This window comes from Rhipicephalus microplus, chromosome 6 (assembly GCF_043290135.1).
Source record: "Rhipicephalus microplus isolate Deutch F79 chromosome 6, USDA_Rmic, whole genome shotgun sequence".
Classification (NCBI taxonomy): Eukaryota; Metazoa; Arthropoda; class Arachnida; order Ixodida; family Ixodidae; genus Rhipicephalus; species Rhipicephalus microplus.
The window spans coordinates 7,467,807-7,487,816 of record NC_134705.1 but is presented as its reverse complement, the minus strand read 5'-3'; the positions used below and the strand labels follow the sequence as shown (position 1 = coordinate 7,487,816).

At 47.6% G+C, this 20,010-nt stretch overlaps 2 protein-coding genes across 12 annotated transcripts in view; one reads left to right on the top strand and one right to left on the bottom strand.

The window, feature by feature from the left end:
* Positions 1-12,531, top strand: part of LOC119167754 (prolyl hydroxylase EGLN3) — a 321,255-nt gene extending 308,724 nt beyond the window's left edge. Inside the window, exon 9 of one of the 2 annotated variants that reach the window (XR_012883846.1) lies at positions 11,929-12,043. Coding sequence is in view for 1 of the 2 variants with exons in the window: in XM_075865257.1 (XP_075721372.1) it covers positions 11,929-11,963 (35 nt within the window). In the remaining variant the exon portion in view is untranslated. Of the gene's footprint in view, positions 1-11,928 lie in introns of both variants that reach the window. The other variant, XM_075865257.1, reaches the window with a different exon arrangement.
* LOC119167755 (uncharacterized) overlaps positions 1-20,010 on the bottom strand; it is a 595,822-nt gene that overhangs the window by 62,497 nt on the left and 513,315 nt on the right. For 5 of the 10 annotated variants that reach the window (XR_012883841.1, XR_012883842.1, XR_012883843.1 and 2 more), the window contains one exon: positions 16,562-16,744. The exons of the other annotated variants lie outside the window; for them this stretch is intronic. Coding sequence is in view for 2 of the 5 variants with exons in the window: in XM_075865249.1 (XP_075721364.1) it covers positions 16,659-16,744 (86 nt within the window). In the remaining 3 variants the exon portion in view is untranslated. Of the gene's footprint in view, positions 1-16,561; positions 16,745-20,010 lie in introns of those variants that run through there. 10 annotated transcript variants of the gene reach the window in all.

Genomic DNA, 20,010 nt, shown 5'->3' with positions numbered 1-20,010 from the left:
CCACTGCGGGGAAGCCGGACACGTCTACCGAACATGTTCATACCATCGTGTGGGTCTCCATGGATTTTCGCCTAATGCCCTTCGTCCACGACCTGGCAAGTGACCACAGCAAATACATGAGTTTCATCTTAAATTGTCGCAGTATCGAACATCGGCCGCAAGAGCCTCGCTCGTCGTCGAGCCCAGCCTATTCACGCAGCGCTCCGTAACGCCGTTTACCCGGTCCTGCAGGTCGGGAAAACTGAGCTCAGCGACCTCCGGAGGTGAGGCCGCTGACGCTGACTTTACGGAAGATCCTCCACTACGACGACAGCGACGGCAGCAAAAAGATGTACAGACGCAGTCAAACGTGGTACGAAGAGTGGTGACATTAAATATTGCAGTAACTGTGAACGACGAAGAAGTAATGGCGCTAATTGACACTCGAGCAGACACTTTCGTTATGAGCATGGGTCTTGCCTGCAGGCTGAAGAAGGTTTCTACCCAGTGGGGCTCGGTCGCAGATACGTATGGCAGGAGGCCATCTTTTCACTCCGGTGGGGCGGTGCACAGCGCGAGTCAGTATTCACGGATTTACGTATCTCGGAGATTTTGTAATATTGCCGAGTTGCTCGAGGGACCTAATTCTCAGACTGGACTTTCTCCGTGATAATGGAGCCGTGATTGATTTGCAAGAGTCACAGGTGACGATTTCTATGGCACCCACTTTAGTGCGCCGCCCTCATGGCAGTTACGTCAATGCTTTGAGAATTGTTGACGATGACGTCACGTTACCGCCGAAGAGTAGCGTGTTCACCTTGGTAGCCTGCGACGTTTTTGATGAATTGAACGACTATGAAGGTATTGCAGAGGCAAATATCCTGCTGCTGCTCAAACGAAACATATGCATAGCCCGATGCCTTGTTTGGTTAGAGAATAAACGCTCTCGAGTTCTGCTGACCAACTTCAGCAATGAGTTTCAGCACGTCCCTAGAGGGACTACTGTCGCTTTCCTCAGTAAAATCGCCAACTTTTTCGATATTGGCACATTGGATACGACTTCATCGTATGCAAAAGCTTGTGCTGACCTGGGAAGTTGCATTCACATTAATCCAGACTTGCCAGATTCACGAAAAGAGCGGCTGCTAAACCTTGTGAGGGAATTCTCGGACTGCTTCTCCACAGCATCAAAAGTTCAGCATACGACCGTTACAAAACATCGCATTGCTACCGAGTCGGCACGGCCTTTTCGCCAACATCCATACCATGTGTCCCCGAAGCAAAGAGAGGTGATTAAGCGTCAAGTTTAAGAAATGCTGAATGACGTCATTCAACCCTCAACAAGTCCGTGGGCGTCACCTGTTGTCTTAGTAAGGAAAAAAGACAACACACTACGCTTCTGCGTCGACTATCGACGGCTTAACAAAGTCACAAAACGCGACGTTTACACCCTGTCACGGATTGATGATGCCTTAGACCGTCTACACCACGCCCAGTTCTTTATATCATTAGATCTCAAGTCAGGGTACTGGCAAATTGAAGTTGACGAGGGCGACCGTGAGAAAACCGCGTTCGTGACGCCTGACGGGCTCGACGAATTTAAAGTGCTGCTTTTCGGTCTCTGTTCTGCTCCTGCCACGTTTCAATGCATAATGGACACTGTACCAGCTGGACTAAAGTGGCAGACGTGTCTTGTATACTTGGATGATGTTGTTGTGTTTTCAAGCACATTTGACGAGCATTTTTCAAGGCTAAAAAAGTGTCCTCACTGCAATAAGGAGAGCGAACCTTACTATCAAGCCCGAAAAGTGCTACTTCGGCTATCAGGAACTCAAGTTTCTCGGCCACATGGTGAGCCCCGGGGGGTGTTCGACCAGATCCGGAGAAGTTGGCTGCCGTTGCCGATTTCCCTCGTCCTGGAGACAAAAAGGCTGTTCAGCTATTCCTCGGACTCTGTGCGTACTACTGCCGTTTTGTCGAAGGATTTTCGAAAATTGCGGAACCTCTTACAAGACTGACCCAGCCAGATGTACCTTTCGTATGGACGGAGAACAACAACAAGCCTTCTTAGAGCTGCGCAATCGACTGCAGACAGCTCCAGTGCTGGCACATTTCGACGACACTGCCGACACCGAGATCCACACAGACGCAGGCCACGTAGGAATAGGAGCCATTCTAGTTCAATGGCAGAACGGCGCAGAGCGTGTCATCGCTTACGCGAGCCGTAGTCTCACAAAAGCAGAGGCTAATTACTCTACCACCGAAAAAGAGTGCCTAGCAGTCGTTTGGGCCATTAGCAAGCTTCGACCCTACCTACACGGCCGACCATTTCGAGCGGTCAGTGACCACCATTCGCTCTGTTGGCTTGCCAATCTACGGGATCCATCAGGCCGCCTCGCCTACTTGAGCCTCCGCCTTCAAGAGTACGACATAAAGGTGGTCTACCGATCAGGACATAAGCATACAGATGCTGACTGCCTGTCTCGTGCTCCTATTTCCCCGACGTCATCTGACACCGAACAAGATTTACCATTTCTTGGCATCGTCAATGTGGTGCGGATGGCTGAGCTTCAACGTGAGGACACTGAGCTACTTCCTGTCATCCAGCATCTTCAAAGAGAAGACCTTATCGTCCCACACCAGCTCTCGTGTGGTTTAACAACGTATTGCCTGCAGAACAATGTTCTCTACAAGAGAAATCTTGAGAGCAGCCACGAAATTTTCCTCCTCGTCGTTCCAACGGCACTGTGTGAGGAAGTTTTGCAGGCGTGCCACGACGATCCTTCGGCCGGTCACTTAGGCTTTGCTAGGACATTAGCGCGCATCCGACAGAAGTACTACTGGCCACAGCTGTATTCGTCTGTTCAGCGCTATGTTCGCACCTGCCGTGACTGTCAGAGGCGTAAAGTTCCACCAGCAAAGCCCGCTGGTTTCCTCCAACCTTTAGATCCACCTCGAGCACCATTTCAGCAAGTGGGAATGGATCTTCTTGGTCCCTTTCCTACGTCATCCTCAGAAAATAAGTGGACAATCGTCGCAACCGACTATCTGACTCGCTATTCAGAAACCAAAGCTGTGCCTAATGGAACTGCAGTTAAAGTCACCAGATTCTTTGTCCACGACATTTTTTTGCGTCATGGTGCACCTGCTGTTCTCAAAGTCGATCTCAAAGCAGAGTTATTGCAACAAGTCGCCAAGCTGACGCACACCAACCACCGGAAAACAACAGCTTATCATCCCCAAACGAACGGCTTGATGGAAAGGTTAAACGAAACACTGGCCGACATGCTATCTATGTATGTTGATCTAGAGCACAAAACGTGGGATGAAATTTTGCCGTACGCCACGTTTGCCTATAACACCGCTGTGCAAGAGACCACAGACTTAACACCATTCGAGCTTGTTTATGACCGTCGCGTCACAACACCGTTAGACGCTATGCTCCCCGTAGACCAGGACAACAGAGGAAATGACAGCGTTGACGACTTCGTCCAGAAAGCCGAGGGAGCCCGCCAGCTTGCACGGAACCGCATTCGCGTGCAGCAAGATATTGACGCTCGCCGTTACAACCAAGGCCGAAGGAACGTCCACTATGAACCAGGTGACTATGTATGGGTGTGGACACCAGTTCGACATCGTGGGCTTTTGGAGAAGCTATTGCGACGCTAGTTTGGCCCTTACGAAGTTGTGCGCTGCCTCAGTGACGGGAATTACGAGGTAGTTCCCCAAAGCTCCGACACCAGTTTAAACCGAAGATGTCCACGTTCAGAAGTAGTCCATGTGGTACGGATGAAACCGTACCACGCCCGCGAGTTATGAACACTTCGAACTTTTTCATTATTATCCACAACAGCGTGGGCTTTTTTTTCGTTGACGCGGTCATTTTTTTTTCATGGCCACCTCTAGCATCTCAGTCAATCGACCGGGACGGTCGTTCTCGAAAGGGGGGAAATGACGCAAGGTAAGCTGGCCACTATAGTAGCCAGCCTCTGAGGAGGACAACGAAGTAGTTCTGTGTGCGCGGGCTCTGGTGTTCGCGTTGCTGACCCTTGGGTTATGAAAGTAAATGCCTTATTTTGTGCCTGCGTACCTGTGTCTTTGTGACAATATATAGAAATATATATATATATATATATATATATACATATATATATATAGATATATATATATATATATATATATATATATATATATATTGTCACGGGGTCGTGACGTGGCCAAAGACAGGAGACTTCGTGTTGTGATTTAACTGTTTATTTGGGCTTATTTGGGCGAACCTGTGACCGGTAAATGGAAAGTCCAATTACAGCAGCAGTCTCGCACAGATAGCAGTCTCGGACTGATAGAGGCGAACGGAGCGTCGGCCTTCGATCAACAACTGACAAGCGGCAAAGCGCGTCGGCATTTATACTCTTGCCGTCGAATGTTCTAGCGTTATCGCTGGCAGCGGCGTAGGTTCCAGAACAATCTGTACCGTTCGCACAGTGGGCGTGATCTTATTGAAATGATCTACTACAGTCCGGAACCTTCTCGAAAACTGCAGGCGCGGTTCGCGCTGAGAATGGTGTGGTGTTTTGAAACGATAACAAAAACTTGGGAAATGGAACGTGGCATTGCCCCCCTCTGAAAAAAAGGCATCGTCCCGATGCTTTAACTAAACATGAAGGTACAATAATAATGCCAGAAAGTACAATGAATAAATTACGATACAACTATAATACAAAAAAAACACTGTTTCAGTTTGTTAACGCGCATGAAACGGCTTGAGGCGCACGACATGTACGACTTCAGGACGCGATCGCCGTCGTTGAGAGTTCGTGATGCCGTCGGGGACAACCTCGTAATCAAGTGGGCCGAGACGTCGAACAACCCTGTACGGTCCGAAGTATCATCGCAGAATCATGATTACAAATAAGCAGCGCACGACGTTTTACACAAAGAGAGACGATAGGGACACCGCTCTCTTTGTGTAAAACGTCGTCTCTCTTTGTGTAAAACGTCGTGCGCTGCTTATTTGTAATCATGAACAATCACCAACTCGCCCAACTTTCGGTGTTACTATCATCGCAGAAGCTTTTCACTTAGTCCACGTCGGCGTATCGGCGTCCACACCCAAACACGTTCACCGGGCTGGTATTCCACGAAACGTCGTCGAAGGTTGTAACACTGGCTGTCGGTCGTCTGTTGATTCTTGATACAGAGACGCGCAAGTTGTCGGGCTTCTTCGGCGCGTTGAAGGTACTCGCTCACATCGAGGTTTTCTTCGTCGGTGACGTTGGGTAACATGGCATCGAGCGTCGTTGCCGGGATCTTTCCGTAGACCAATTTGTATGGAGATATCTGCGTCGTCTCCTGCACCGCCGTGTTGTATGCGAAGGTCACATACGGAAGAATGGCGTCCCACGTCTTGTGTTTGATATCAACGTACATTGACAGCATGTCGGCGATCGTCTTGTTAAGCCGCTCGGTGAGGCCGTTGGTCTGTGGGTGGTACACTGTCGTCCGGCGGTGGTTTGTTTGGCTGTATGCCAAGATCGCTTGAGTTAAGTCGGCAGTGAATGCCGTTCCTCTGTCGGTGATAAGGACCTTCGGGGCGCCGTGACGTAGGACGATATTTTCGACGAAGAACTTAGCTACCTCAGATGCACTGCCTTTTGGCAGGGCTTTTGTCTCGGCGTAGCGGGTGAGGTAGTCGATAGCTACCACGATCAACTTGTTTCCGAAAACCGACGTCGGGAACGGCCCCAGTAGGTCCATACCAATCTGCTGGAAAGGTCGGCAAGGTGGATAAATTGGCTGCAGAAGTCCCGCTGGCCTTGTCGGTGGTGTCTTGCGTCGCTGACAGTTCCGGCATGTCCTCACATAACGAGTGACGTCGGTGGTAAGACGTGGCCAGTAGTACCTTTCTTGTATCCTCGCGAGCGTGCGAGAAACACCAAGGTGCCCTGCCGTCGGATCGTCGTGCAGGGTCTGCAGGAGTTCTGGTCACAGAGCTGAAGGCACCACAAGGAGGTATTTAGCTCGAAGCGGTGAAAAGTTTTTCTTTTGTAGAAGACCGTTTCGTAGAAAGAACGACACAAGTGCGCGCTTGAATACCTTCGGGACTTCGGCGGTCCTGCCTTCGAGGTATTCTATTAGGGCCTTAAGTTCCGGGTCGGCCCGCTGTCGTTCAGCGAAGTCGTCGGTAGTTATCGTTCCCAAGAAGTAATCGTCATCCGGGTCGTCGGGTAGTGGTTGGTCGACAGGCGCACGAGAGAGACAGTCGGCGTCGGAGTGTTTTTTGCCGGACTTGTAAATGACAGTAATGTCATACTCTTGAAGTCTCAGGCTCCATCGTGCGAGGCGACCTGAAGGGTCCTTCAAGGTGGCTAGCCAACACAAGGCGTGGTGGTCGCTCACAACTTTGAAGGGCCTGCCGTAGAGGTAGGGGCGAAATTTCGACGTAGCCCAGATGATGGCGAGGCACTCCTTTTCTGTTGTGGAATAATTAGCTTCTGCTTTGGATAGCGATCGGCTGGCGTAACTAATAACCCTTTCAAGTCCGTCAGCCCTCTGCACAAGAACGGCGCCAAGACCTACGCTGCTTGTGTCAGTATGTATTTCTGTCTCGGCGAATTCGTCGAAATCGGCAAGTAACGGAGGCGTCTGGAGGCGATGTTTAAGCTCCTGGAAAGCGTGTTCCTGTGGCGTTTCCCACTTGAACTCCACGTCAGCCTTGGTAAGGTTAGTAAGAGTATCGGCGATGCGGGCGAAGTTTTTCACGAATCGCCTATAATAGGCGCACAGGCCCAGAAATCGGCGCACGGCTTTTTTGTCAGTGGGCGGCGGGAAGTCGGCGATGGCGGCTGTTTTCCGTGGATCGGGACGAACTCCAGACTTGCTGATAACGTGCCCCAGAAACAAGAGCTCCTCATACGCAAATCTGCACTTTTCTGGCTTCAGTGTGAGCCCGGAACTCTTGATGGCTTGAAGTACAGCTTCAAGGCGTCGAAGATGCTCGTCGAAACTCGAGGAAAACACGACGACGTCGTCCAAGTACACAAGGCAAGTCTGCCACTTCAATCCTGCCAGTACTGTATCCATAACGCGTTGAAAAGTTGCAGGCACTGAGCAAAGGCCGAAGGGCATCACCTTAAACTCGAAGAGGCCGTCTGGTGTTATAAACGCCGTCTTCTCTCGGTCTCTTTCGTCGACTTCGATTTGCCAATAGCCAGTCTTGAGGTCCATTGACGAAAAGTACTTGGCGTTATGGAGCCGATCAAGTGCGTCGTCTATTCGTGGGAGTGGATACACGTCCTTTCTTGTGATTTTGTTCAGGCGGCGATAATCGACGCAGAAACGTAGGGTCCCATCCTTTTTCTTCACTAACACCACGGGGGATGCCCATGGACTCTTGGACGGCTGGATAATGTCATCCCGCAGCATTTCATCAACCTGTCTCTTCATGGCCTCACGTTCTCGCGTCAAAACCCTGTACGGACTCTGATGGAGTGGTCTAGCATTTTCTTCGGTTATGATGCGATGTTTCGTGATTGGGGTCTGCCGAATTTTCGATGACGACGAAAAGCAATCTTCGTATTGCAGGAGCAGGGCCTTGAGCTGTTCTTGCTTATCGTTCGGAAGTCTGGGATTGACGTCGAAAGCTATGGGAGGGGCTTGGTTTCTCTGAGCAGGTTCCGCAGAATCAGCGAGGGTGAATGCATTGGTGGCTTCGATAATTTCTTCGATGTATGCGACCGTTGTTCCTTTGTTCACATGTTTGTACTCATTGCTGAAATTTGTGAGCATAACCATTGCTTTGCCTCCCCGCAGCTCTGCAATTCCTCTTGCGACGCAAATATTTCGGGTGACCAGCAGATGCTGACTGCCTTCAATGACGCCTTCCAAGTCAGGTGGTTTAGGAGCGCCGACTGACATAATGACGCTTGAGCGAGGCGGAATGGTGACTTGTTCTTCCAGCACATTCAAGGCATGGTGTCCTGACGGCGTGCGCGGCGGTAGTGCTTCTTCTGTGGATAATGTTATCGACTTTGTTTTTAGGTTGATGACAGCACCATGGAGGCATAAGAAGTCCATGCCAAGGATGACATCTCTCGAGCAACGCTGTAGAACTACGAAGTCTGTAGGATAAATACGGCCGTTAATGGTGACTCTCGCTGTGCAGATTCCTGCAGGCGTTATGAGATGACCTCCGGCTGTGCGGATTTCAGGGCCTTTCCAAGCTGTCCTAACTTTCTTCAACTTCGCGACGAACGACCCACTGATGACAGAATAGTCAGCTCCAGTATCGACGAGAGCGGTCACACTGTGGCCGTCGATAAGAACGTCGAGGTCGCTAGTTCGCCGTCTCGCATTACAGTTAGGGCGTGGCGTCGGGTCACGGCTGCGTCGGCTTGTTCCGCTGCTTCCATGTTGCGTCGTTAGGCCACCTTCGGTAAGTGAGCTTTCGCCGTCAGGGCTTTGCCTGGTTGGCGTTGTGTTCGGAAAGCTCCGTCGCGGCGTCGTCGTCGTCGGAGGATCTTCGGTAGTTCGTCGCACAGCAACCGCACCTCCACCGGTTGCTGCCCTTAGTTTCCCAGATACGGGCTAGGAGACCGGCCCCGCGTTGGGCCGGAGTACTGCCGGGGGTGCGGTGACATGCGGCGGCTGGGCGACGGCGAACGGGAAGGACTTCGGGGTGTTTATTGAGTTCCTATCAGGTAGTCGGCGATGTCACGTGGCCGTCCCCCTGGCTGCGGACGTGGTGCATCGACGGCGAAGCCACGCAGTCCCATCTGTCGGTACTGGCAACGACGGTAAGTGTGCCCGGCCTCGCCGCAGTGGTAGCACAGTGGGCGGTGGTCAGGGGTGCGCCAAACGTCGGTTTTCCTCGGCGCGCTGCGCTGGCCCGCTGGTGAACGGTAGGTGGTGGCGGCGGTGGTGTCCGGTGATGGAAGTGCGACGGGGCGGCGTTTTGGCGTGGACGGGGAGGAGCGTTGTGGCGCACTGCAGCGGCGTAGCTCATAGTTTCTGGCTCGGGCAGCGGTGTTTGGGGAATTCGAAGTGATTGCCGAACTTCTTCACGCACAATGTCGGCGATCAAATCCACTTGAGGGTGCGCCAAAGGCAACAGTTTGCGCAGCTCTTTCCGCACGATCGCTCGGATTGTTTCACGCAGGTTTTCGGAGTCACTGGTTTGAGCAGCAGCCCATTCTGGAGTCAGGCGACGATTATACTGTCTGGTGCGCATGTCAAGGGTTTTTTCGATGGTGGTCGCCTCGGATACAAATTCTTGGACGGTGTTCGGTGGATTCCTCATTAGTCCCGCAAAGAGCTCCTGTTTGACCCCTCGCATGAGGAAACGAACTTTCTTCTCCTCAGGCATGTCTGAGTCAGTGTGACGAAATAGGCGGGTCATCTCCTCTGTGAAAATTCCAACCTTCTCATTTGGTAGCTGAACCCGGGTCTCTAGTTGAGCAGCGGCCCTTTCTTTGCGAGCGACGCTCGCGAACGTTTGCAAAAATGCGCCGCAGAAGACATCCCACGTTCGCAGCGTAGACTCACGATTCTCTAGCCAGGTCCTTGCGGTGTCTTCCAGGTAGAAGTACACACGACGGAGCTTTTCTTCGTTGTCCCAGTGGTTGAGGGCGGCCACACGGTCGTATGTTTCTAGCCAGGTTTCCGGGTCTTCAAACGATGACCCATGAAACGTTGGTGGTTCCCTGGGTTGATGAATGACGATCGCGGGCTGGGACGCTCCGGTTGTCATTGTCGCTGCAGTAGAGATCAGGGCCTTGGCCTTCCGTGCCTTGTCTTGTAGAAGCCCGTACTCCGGTGGGAGACCTTGCTGTCGGCGGCTTGTTCGCTGCTCCTGGTTAACGTCGGTGTCTTTTCCGCGACGTGGGCTGGGTTCACGGCTTGACGGGGGCGTCCGGTACATGAACGAAGCAGCACCTCCACCAGATGTCACGGGGTCGTGACGTGGCCGAAGACAGGAGACTTCGTGTTGGGATTTAACTGTTTATTTGGGCGAACCTGTGCCCAGTAAACAGAAAGTCCAATTACAGCAGCAGTCTCGCACAGATAGCAGTCTCGGACTGATAGCGGCGAACGGAGCGTCGGCCTTCGATCAACAACTGACAAGCGGCAAAGCGCGTCGGCATTTATACTCTTGCCGTCGAATGTTCTAGCGTTATCGCTGGCGGCGGCGTAGGTTCCAGAACAATCTGTACCGTTCGCACAGCGGGCGTGATCTTATCGAAATGATCTACTACAGTCCGGAACCTTCCCGAAAACTGCAGGCGCGGTTCGCGCTGAGAATGGTGTGGTGTTTTGGGACGATAACAAAAACTTGGGAAATGGAACGTGGCAATATATACTGCATAGTTTCTAACTTTGTTTTGTCCATTGTGTGATTTGTCTTCTTCAGTATACACCTATATATTGAATTCCTGTACATGAATTTAATTAACATTACTTGTCATAGGGACCCTTTCCACAACTCAGGCTGACTTCTGGTGTCCTAACTGTCTAAATACCACCCATTGTACTTCATTTTTGTTACGAATAATAATAACAAGCTGAAACTAATTGTCAGCATAAACTGTGTTGCTATCTGGCACCTGCAACCGTATTTGTACATAGAATAAAGCGTTCATCTTAGGCTGAAACCTGCTTTGCATAATTAAAGCTCACTTCGTCAATTATGCACTGCCATGAAGCATTGTACATTTAATTCTATGCATCCAAAAGCTGTCGGTTGCCCTCTTTGAGTGATCGTAATATTTCACACAATAGTAGCCAAGTGTTCAATAGAAAACACTGATACACTAATATACATGCAGAAAAGACCAGTCATATATATATATATATATATGGGCAGTGTGTTCAAAAAAGAACTACTGTTAAAATAACAGTAATAGATTTTATGAAGATCGGATAAATGAACAAAGACTAAAAACTTATGGACTACTATATGCCATATAAATGACCAATCAAACTTATTCAAAAGCTGGTAGCACAAGTAAGACTGTGTATCAGTCTGATATGAGATTGGTAGCACTGGTAAAAAACTGTATCAGACTGATATGGATGTCTATAAGAACAGATAAGACTTTGTATCAGTTTAATACAAGACTGGTACAACTTATAGGAAACTGTATCAGACTGATATTGACCTCTATCAAATTTTTTTCTAGGGAAAAGTGTTGCGATTTCAGAAGATCAAATCACGCATAAATTTTTTATGCTCTCAGATGTTAATTTACCTAGTTCTTTTGAAAAATGCACTTTGTGAGTTAGTCCAATTTCAGTGATTTCAGCGCATATCCAGAACTAATTAGGTGAGCATTTGAAGGCACAAAAGATTATTCAAAATTTGAGCTTCTGAAATTGCAACTTCACAGAATTAAATAAGACTAAAAAAGACTGCTTTTCTAAAACACCGTGAAAAGAAGACATTCCTAAATCTCCCCGTCATGTACACAGTGTGTCCTTCAGAACTTGTTTCAGACTTGCAAGGGATAACCCTGGGTTCAGGATTGTGGGGCCAAATCGATCTGCAAGGGATGTCTGCTGCTGCTGTTTCGAAAATGCAGTGGATATCCGATATCCAGACAGGGGTGTCCTGTGTATGTCCCTAAGATGTAATTGTCACTGGGTAGGGTTCAGTGACAGGAAAGTTGCTGATGCCTTGCAGGAGTATATTAAAACTTCAAAAAGATTTAGACCATAGAACATATCATTACTCCTAAATTACATTTTTTCCTAATTTCTTTACTCATTCATATATTCTTGTTACTGACACCATCTGCTTCATTTTCTGTATCCTTTATTTTTAATTGTCCATTTCTCATATTTAATATTTGCCCTTTTTCTCAATAGTTAAAAAAATGTGAGCTACAAATGAACAGTATTTCATCAGAATTACTCGATTTTTGGTTAATCCCCCAGTGTGGTTGTGTGTTACAGTTTCCAGGCACTTCCTTCCTTCGGGCCTAGTGTAGCACAGTTCCGGGCTCCAAGACGAGTGAGATGTTCTGCCGGGCGAGACGAGTGTGAGTACAGAAGACCACAGAGCCGGGCGAGGTCCACGGTGGCTGATGTGCCAAGGCTCCAGGTGACAGCGTTTGGGTGACTCGCTGATCCAAAAGCCGCTGAGTGATGCCTAGCCGTACCAAGTGATGTGCCAGGCAGGGACGTGGGTTGCTGACGCATGAGCATCTGCACACGAGCTGTGCCTGGCAGTGTCCTCGCTGGGGTCACGAATGTCTATTGAGCTGCCACACCGAAGCTGTGGTGAGCAGCATCCCAGCACGGCATAGACATTGTTCGGCTGGATGGAACCCGCACGGGGAACCACCACTACTGGGCAGTGCTCGAGACATTCTCGGGGTCGGGCTGGTCCAGGCATCTCCGAGGCGTCGTTGGACTGCTCCAAAGCCGTGAGCCTCACATCATGGGACTACCACCTGTTCTTTCTCCTGGCGAGCTGCGGTGGACTTTTTGGCAGCATACACCACCGACATCTCTTCATTTCTTTTTTTAGTTTGTTAAATAAATATTTGAAAACGCCTCCCTGTCTGTTCTTGCGCCGCTGCACAACCCCGCACACAACCGAATCGTCCTAAACATCACTGTTTTCTTAACTGCCCCACAGCCTGTATACACTGTTCTTCTTTATTGAATCCCACTTAATGAATATACGTTCTAAGGCAACCCAACCTCGGTTTGAATAGTAAAGTGCTTTCTCTTGAATTATCATAAAACCTTTCTCTACTTATTTCATTTTTGCCCTCTTGGTAGTTACTTAGAGCCGGCTACTTTTTTATCGCTGCCATCCAATAAATCCTCTTTACCTGTCTGACTTTTTGCTTTATGCTCCTTATTGTCATGTCACCCACACTGCCCGCCGTATATTTACTGGTGAGCCGCCTAGTTTCTTTTTCTTCACTTTGTGTCCACGCTCTTCCTATACAAATACCTGAACACCTTCTCTTCCCATCTACTCTCCTTGTTTTCCTAAGCCTCTCTTCTAATCTCATTTTGCTCTGAGCTTCCCTCACTTTAAAGCCTGTCCATCACATATACCTCTTTACAGCCTCATTCGTAATCTTCCCGTGAGCACCCAACGCGAGATGTCCCACAGTCCTTTAATTTACATTCATTCATTGCATGTGATCCAATTTGCATGTGATCATTGAATACCATCAATCCACATTTTGTTGCACTAAAAACTAGTCCTAGAGCCTCGCCTTCCCTTCCACATATATCTACTAGCCGCTGTACATCGTCTTGACTGTTAGCAAATAGGACAATGTCATCTGCATAAGATAGACCTGGAAGCTTCTTCTCAACAATAGTGCCAGCCTGTCTGTGTGACAGATTAAACCCAATGTTGCTACTTTCTAGCAATTTTTCCCTTCTCACCATGTACAGCATGAATAACAGCAAGAACAAAAGACATCCCTGTCTCAGCCCCTTGTTATGTTAACTCTGTAATTGCTACTTACATTCCTTCCCAATCTATGCAAACTCAATTTTCTCGGTATATTTCTATCAAAAGCTGTATAGAGTCGTCACTTATACCCACTTCCATCAATGTTTCCCACAAAATTTCCTGATTAACATTGTGATACGTTCCAGTGATGTCCAGGTGCGCTAGATATAGCGCCTCTTTTCTATTTTAGCTATTTCTATACATTGAGCAAGAACAAACGGGTCATCGTCTAACCACCTGTCAATTGGGAATCTATTATGAAGTTCTCCCAAAATATTATTTTGCTCTGCCCACGTTTCTACCTTTAATTTTACTGCCTGCATCGCTAAGCTGTATAGCACAGATTTAATGGTTTGCAGTTTATACGAGCAAACATAAACCTTTTCTCTCTTGCCTTTATGGATTGAGTTCATTCTATTTTTCTGCCAAGTGTGTGGTATTTTCTTCTCCTGTAAGCACTCTTCTACGAATTTCAGCAGTGCTTCCTTAGTGCTATGTCCTAGTTCATTATTGAGGCGGACGGGAACCCCATCTAAGCCCGTAATAGCGCGCTTAGGAATTTCGCCTCTGGCTTTCTTCCATTTGAAATTCTCAAGTGCTTCTGAAATTGCACTCTTAGTTGCACTCGTTTTCATACTGTTACTCACCGGGGAAATCCACCGGGCAACCTTTTTTTAATGAATTGGCTGTTACCCTTCGGTTATAACCTAGTGCTTCGTACCCTTCTAATTTATTTCCTCTTTCATCTACCATATGTTGTTGCATTGTGACAGACTTCCTACCTAGCGCTTCTAGGTGGCTTCAAAATATTCTAGACTTGGCCTTCTTCTTTTTGTGAATTTCTGTCATTCAGCATTCACTTTCACTTCTAATTTCAGCCTCGACCATCTTTTGCATAATGTTTTTTTTTTCTATACATGTATTTCCCATATTTCGTTGACCTCATCCTTTGGCCGCTTCTCTCTTCTTGCCTGCCAGTGCTCCAGTAATGCCTCACGTCGCTTCTCGATCGCTTCCCGAATTTCTCTGTTCCACCAACTTTTTGGCTTTCTCTTTGCTTCCCAGCAAGTAGTTTTTTTCTCTTTTTCCATCTCCCTCGTCATTACATGTAACAGCTCACTAGCCTTTGCCCGATAGTTTTCCTACTTTGTCCTCGACTCCTGCGGCTATATTTGTCATTTGTGTGCTGTTCAAATATGAGCTTCAGAACTTTGATTCCATGTTCTGAGTTTCAGTTTTATATCCCATTTGTAATGTTATGCATTTATGATCACTACCCAAGCTGGTAATGCCTTCCTCGTCTATTCTCATCTCTCTAAGTTTGCCATTGATTCCCTCTGTCATAACACATTAATCATTGCTTGATTGCCTGTGTCCAGCTGCCCACGTGATCTGCCCCTCACACTTGAGCCGAACGTTACTTATCTCAAGATTATGTTGCTCACACAACAAATTCTTCAATATCCCGCGCCTATGCAATTCCCTATCTCCAAATTCTTTTCCTTGCTGTTTTCCCCGCCCACAAGTAAGCTACACCTAACCAAACTTTCTTTCTCCCTACTGTGCTCGAAACCAGGATGTGGTCTTAGTATGTTGGCTTCACTCTATCCCATTTGGCTTTGCTATGAATTAGCATTCAAACACTCCCACCTTTCCTTTCTGATATGATCCTGTTGCATCCTTCCAAAGTAAAATTCAAAATCTGTGGTGGCGCTTCCATGTCCCTAAAGTGCGTTTCTGTTACCCCATAAACACCTATCTGTTCCGAAAAGTTAATTAAAGCGTGAAAACTTGACACGATCACTCACACACGCACACACCCATGCATCTCTAACTTTTCGAAATGATCTACCAACTAGCCCAGCAACAAGTTCTCTTAGAATACCTATCTGTTCCTTCTTTTACTGCTCCTCAATCTCTAACCATTAAGCCTTTTTATACCGCCCTGCATATTAATGTAACTAGTTGCAACATGCGCCTTCTCTTTTAATTTACCTTTTCATTGGTTTTTCACTATATCACCTGTCGAACAGTCCCCCTGGTTTTTTTTCTCGTTACTAGCTATCGTGGACCCCAAAGGGTCCAGGATAGCTCTGGCTCTGGCTCGGAGCGCCCCCGCCAGATTGCAGCGATAAGTGGAAACATCCTCCTGTGCGCAGGCCCTAAAGGAAGTGAGATCACGCCTCCACACTGGCCATGGTCACACTTCCGAAACTGGACTCATCGAACAATGCTGGACAACAGGGTATACTTTCAACTTTAGTTGTGCGATGATGCTGGCTCGGGAACAAAGGTGGGCCAAGAGAAAACTCTTCGAGTCACGGTTTATCGGCCATAACAACTCGGTGTGCAACAACTATGGCCCCCTACCGAATGTGTACAGCGACATACCATACTAGAACTAGACTGTGCGACCTGCACTTATTTGGTGCCAGTGCATACTGATTACTGAGGAAGCAACAAGTGACGAAAATCCTGTGTAGTTTTTGATATATTTTGTTTTGTTGTGTTAAGTCAAGGTATACTTTTAATGAGCTCACTCGGCTTTTGGAACATTTTTGCATTTAAAAACTCCCATTAGAGATGCCAATAAAAGTAAACTCCACCTGAACAAATGCAATCCCCAAATGACACACAGACACGAAGTGCCAGTCAGAAAAAAAAAAGTGCAGCACGAGCAAGGCATAAATGAAAACCTCTAACAATGAACTGTTACTATGCTAGAGCATCATTACCCTTTCTAAAAATCTTGTCCATTGGCATACAAGCTGAACAGCTTACTGGCACTTGCAGGTGCAACACCTGCAGGGCAGATTGACGAGCCAAAAAAAAGTGCGCGCTGTCCCACTTTAGAGCGAGCACAGCCGACGCGTTGGTAGAAACCGATATGTGACAGTATAAAACTACTTTTACTACTCCTGCATGCGCTGCAAGCTCACAAAACTTGGATGCAGAGTTCAAAACATGCATCATTCAACAGGTCTGTACACGCTCTAGAATTTTAGAATGTCTGAAAAACACGTAACAAGCACAATCACCCACTTGAGCGACCGCACCGCCCCACGATTACATTGTGTTTTATGTGAAGGCACAAAGTAACCACAGTTAATTTCAAAAATATTTATTTTCTGAAACAACTAAAAACAAAAAACTTCATTTTTAAACGTGAAACAATTATTTTCACGGGCTTTCACTTCCAAGTTCAGTCTTCAGTCACTGCAGGTGTGGCAAAAGGCACTTCTCCAAACTTGTTCCATATCCGATATTCGAACGACTCAACATGATGACCTGCAGCAAATAAGTGTTTCTTTAAAAACTTGACAACAGGCACTATTTCCTGTGTGTGTTATTGAGCAAAGCACACAAACTGCAATGTCTTAGTGAAGTATATATTTTTCTTTAATCTATTGACGACTATGTCAATGTTTGATACATTCCACATTGTTGGGCACCAAACTGGCCAACTAAAAAAGCAGGTAGGCTATTTATTATTCAGACTGATTCAGCTGACTCTAGCAAGGAATTAAAAATATATCGACCCACTTGATGACAGCGCGAGTTTTGACTATTGTGTGGCCACACTAATAATTTTTGTGCATTGCTTTGTCGTTTATTTACATGATATTCCAATCAGAATCTCAATCGTGCGTGGGTGGAGCGGCAGACTCCACCCACACATGGTGCCTCGATATGCACACTCGTAATACTTCGTATATCCCCGTAATGAAGTACAAAACAAACATTTTTGCACAGCAATGTTTCAATCTACAAGGCAATAATAAATAAAGCACAACGCATCAGCGGCAACAGCACCCCCGTCACTAACCACACCGATACACAGTCCTAGGGCGCTGGCTGTCGCCTACGCCGTTCACAGTCACATGCGAACTCTTCTTTTTGACAACACCAATAAGCTTCACACTTGCATACGTCACTACACTTGTGACCCGAAGAACACGCCCTTCTACAAGCCGGCTGCTATGCTTGTGCCACTCTGCCCGCCAGTGCTACCGTTCCACCCGACCTTACCCCAGGCATGGTTCATGTGGCTTGACGTTGTCCTCGCTGTGAATAAGGTCACGGACTTATGCTCGCCATCTTGCTCGACGCGCCGTGGGTCGAGTTTTGTCATCTTGCTGCCAAATCGACCACAAGCCTGCAGTCATATGATGCCCTCTGCACTGCAGTTCTCACCTGCTACGGCAACACGTACCACCTGCTTCTGTTTACCCATGCCTGGCAGGTTTCCCAGCGTCGCAAAGCAAGGTATCAACCGGCCTGCGGGGTTCCTGTGACAGCAACTTCATTTCCACAACTTCTACCTCCGATTGGGTCGCAGGAACATCGAAACCTGCACCTGTCCCCGACGACCGAGGTAGAAGACGCTCTCACTTCGACTGACCTCACAACGACAGGTGCATTCCCACGGAGCCCACGTACGAAGGTTAGTCGTGCGTGCCTGCCACCTGCACGTTTTCCGCAACATCGACGGCATGCGCCACCTCGGCGCCGCCATACTCCACAACGACTACCTTGCAGCATGCCTCGAAGTCTGGTGCAGACATCCCTTTGTCCACTTTCGCCACACGACTGCGGAGACATCATTGTCCACAGTGCCTGATGATGACCTTGGCAATATGGGCGTCTTGCCAGCAGCCACTACCATCTACCTCAACATCTCTTGCAGCTGAAGTTTCTGCCAGTGACATGCTATGGCAGAACTTCTGCGATGTTGCTACAATGACCGATGACAGGGTCGCAGCTTCGTCGATAGCCGAACACACCGCATCTTCTGTAGTAACCTCGTAGGGAAAAAACCACCAGGCTGCCTCGACAGGCACGTTATCCAACCCTCCGGCAGAGCCCACGCCTTTTGGGTTTCATGACCATCCTCCAAAGTCCTTGAAGGGCAACCGACCCAGCAAGAATCTACTATAATTTAAATGCATGGTGAAAAGCAGTAGCGGCGTCGGGACAGAAGCGGCAAGAGCTAAACAGGTATACGGGCAGTGTCGCAGCAGCAACCAGGCAGCTCTATCTCGTGCCTCGCGCCAACCTGTCGATGTCGCTGCAGTAGTGGGCATTCTACTTCTCTACAATATGTCCACCGTCGAAAAAGGAGCCATCATGGTGAATCACAGTGAACAGAGCATGAGCGGATTGTAATATGGTTTCAAGTGCTTTACGTGAGCGTTACATGACCCCTGCGTTGTCTGGGGATGGTGTAACGGGTTCAATGATGTAGTTAACAGGTGAACTCTGCGAGACAACGCAGTAAGGTCTCTGGTATTTTGAAACGAGCTTCAAGGAAAGGCCTGTAGGGACACCTGGAACACATAGCCACACAAGGGTGTCCAGAACGAAGTTGAAGTACGGGTGATTATTGTCACCCCGAGATTTTTGTCTCCATCGGTCGATGGTTGTGAATGATTGGGTGAGCTCACGGCCTTCCTCGGTGCAGCGAGCAGCTTTAGAGATGGGAGTTGACTCAGAGGAATCGGAGTAGTAGGGCAAAATGGTACTAGTGAGGTGAAACGGTCGGCCATAAACAGGAAAAATGGCAAAAAGCCCATAGTTGCCTGTGCAGCAGCGTTGTATGCGTACGTAACAAAAGGCAGAATGAGGCCCAAATCGAAAGCTTAAGAAACGCGTTTGTGGGGCCATCTGGACCACATCCTTTTGAGCTATCTAATCTTTGCAACAACACTTGAATGCCATGCGTGCTGATGTTAATATCCTCCATTATATCGGTTCGTATTTGTTTTGGGTGGTGATCACGATCTCTGGGTAACAGACCTGATATAACGATTGAGGCATTCAACATTATCAATGTTGTCATGAAAGGTGTCATCGGCAAAAATAAGCGTTGGTATCAACTCATTTTCTTTACCGTTTATTTTCATGTCTTTCCAGAATTCTTTGAGAAGGGACAGTAAAGATTGAGCGTAATCAATTATTGCTTTAGAGATGCATGTTTAAACAATTGTTGCATTTTTTAGTTTTGCCTTATTAACGACAGTCAGGGTATTACAAAAAGTATGGTAACATCTCAACTGTTTTCGCTTAAGTCTGCGCAGTTCTTTCGTGAACCACCACTTACTTCTCACTTTCTAGCCGTTAAGTGCCACCATGGAACGAGCGCATCTTGTAAGTCGATAATTTTGTTTTTCAAAAAAATTCATAATTCATTGATGTTCATTTGTTTAGTAAGGGTCTCAAACACAACAAAGTAATTATCTAGAGATTTGTTTATTTTTTTAACATTAGCTTTAGAATAATTGTCAAATACAGATGTTTTAACGTAATGTACATTCATTTAACATATCACGGCATCATGATCGCAAATCCTGGGCATGACGTAAATAGCAGTTACAAAACTAGGTTGGTTTGTAAAAAATAAATCAAGGATAACATTTCCACGTGTGGGCTGTAGTACTATTTGATGTAGTGCATGCAGATTGAAAATATTGGATCATCTCTTGGGTAGATGACCCAGATGACGATATCGTGGTTGAGTGCTGATGATAATGAAGGTTTGCAAGTTAAAATCCCCA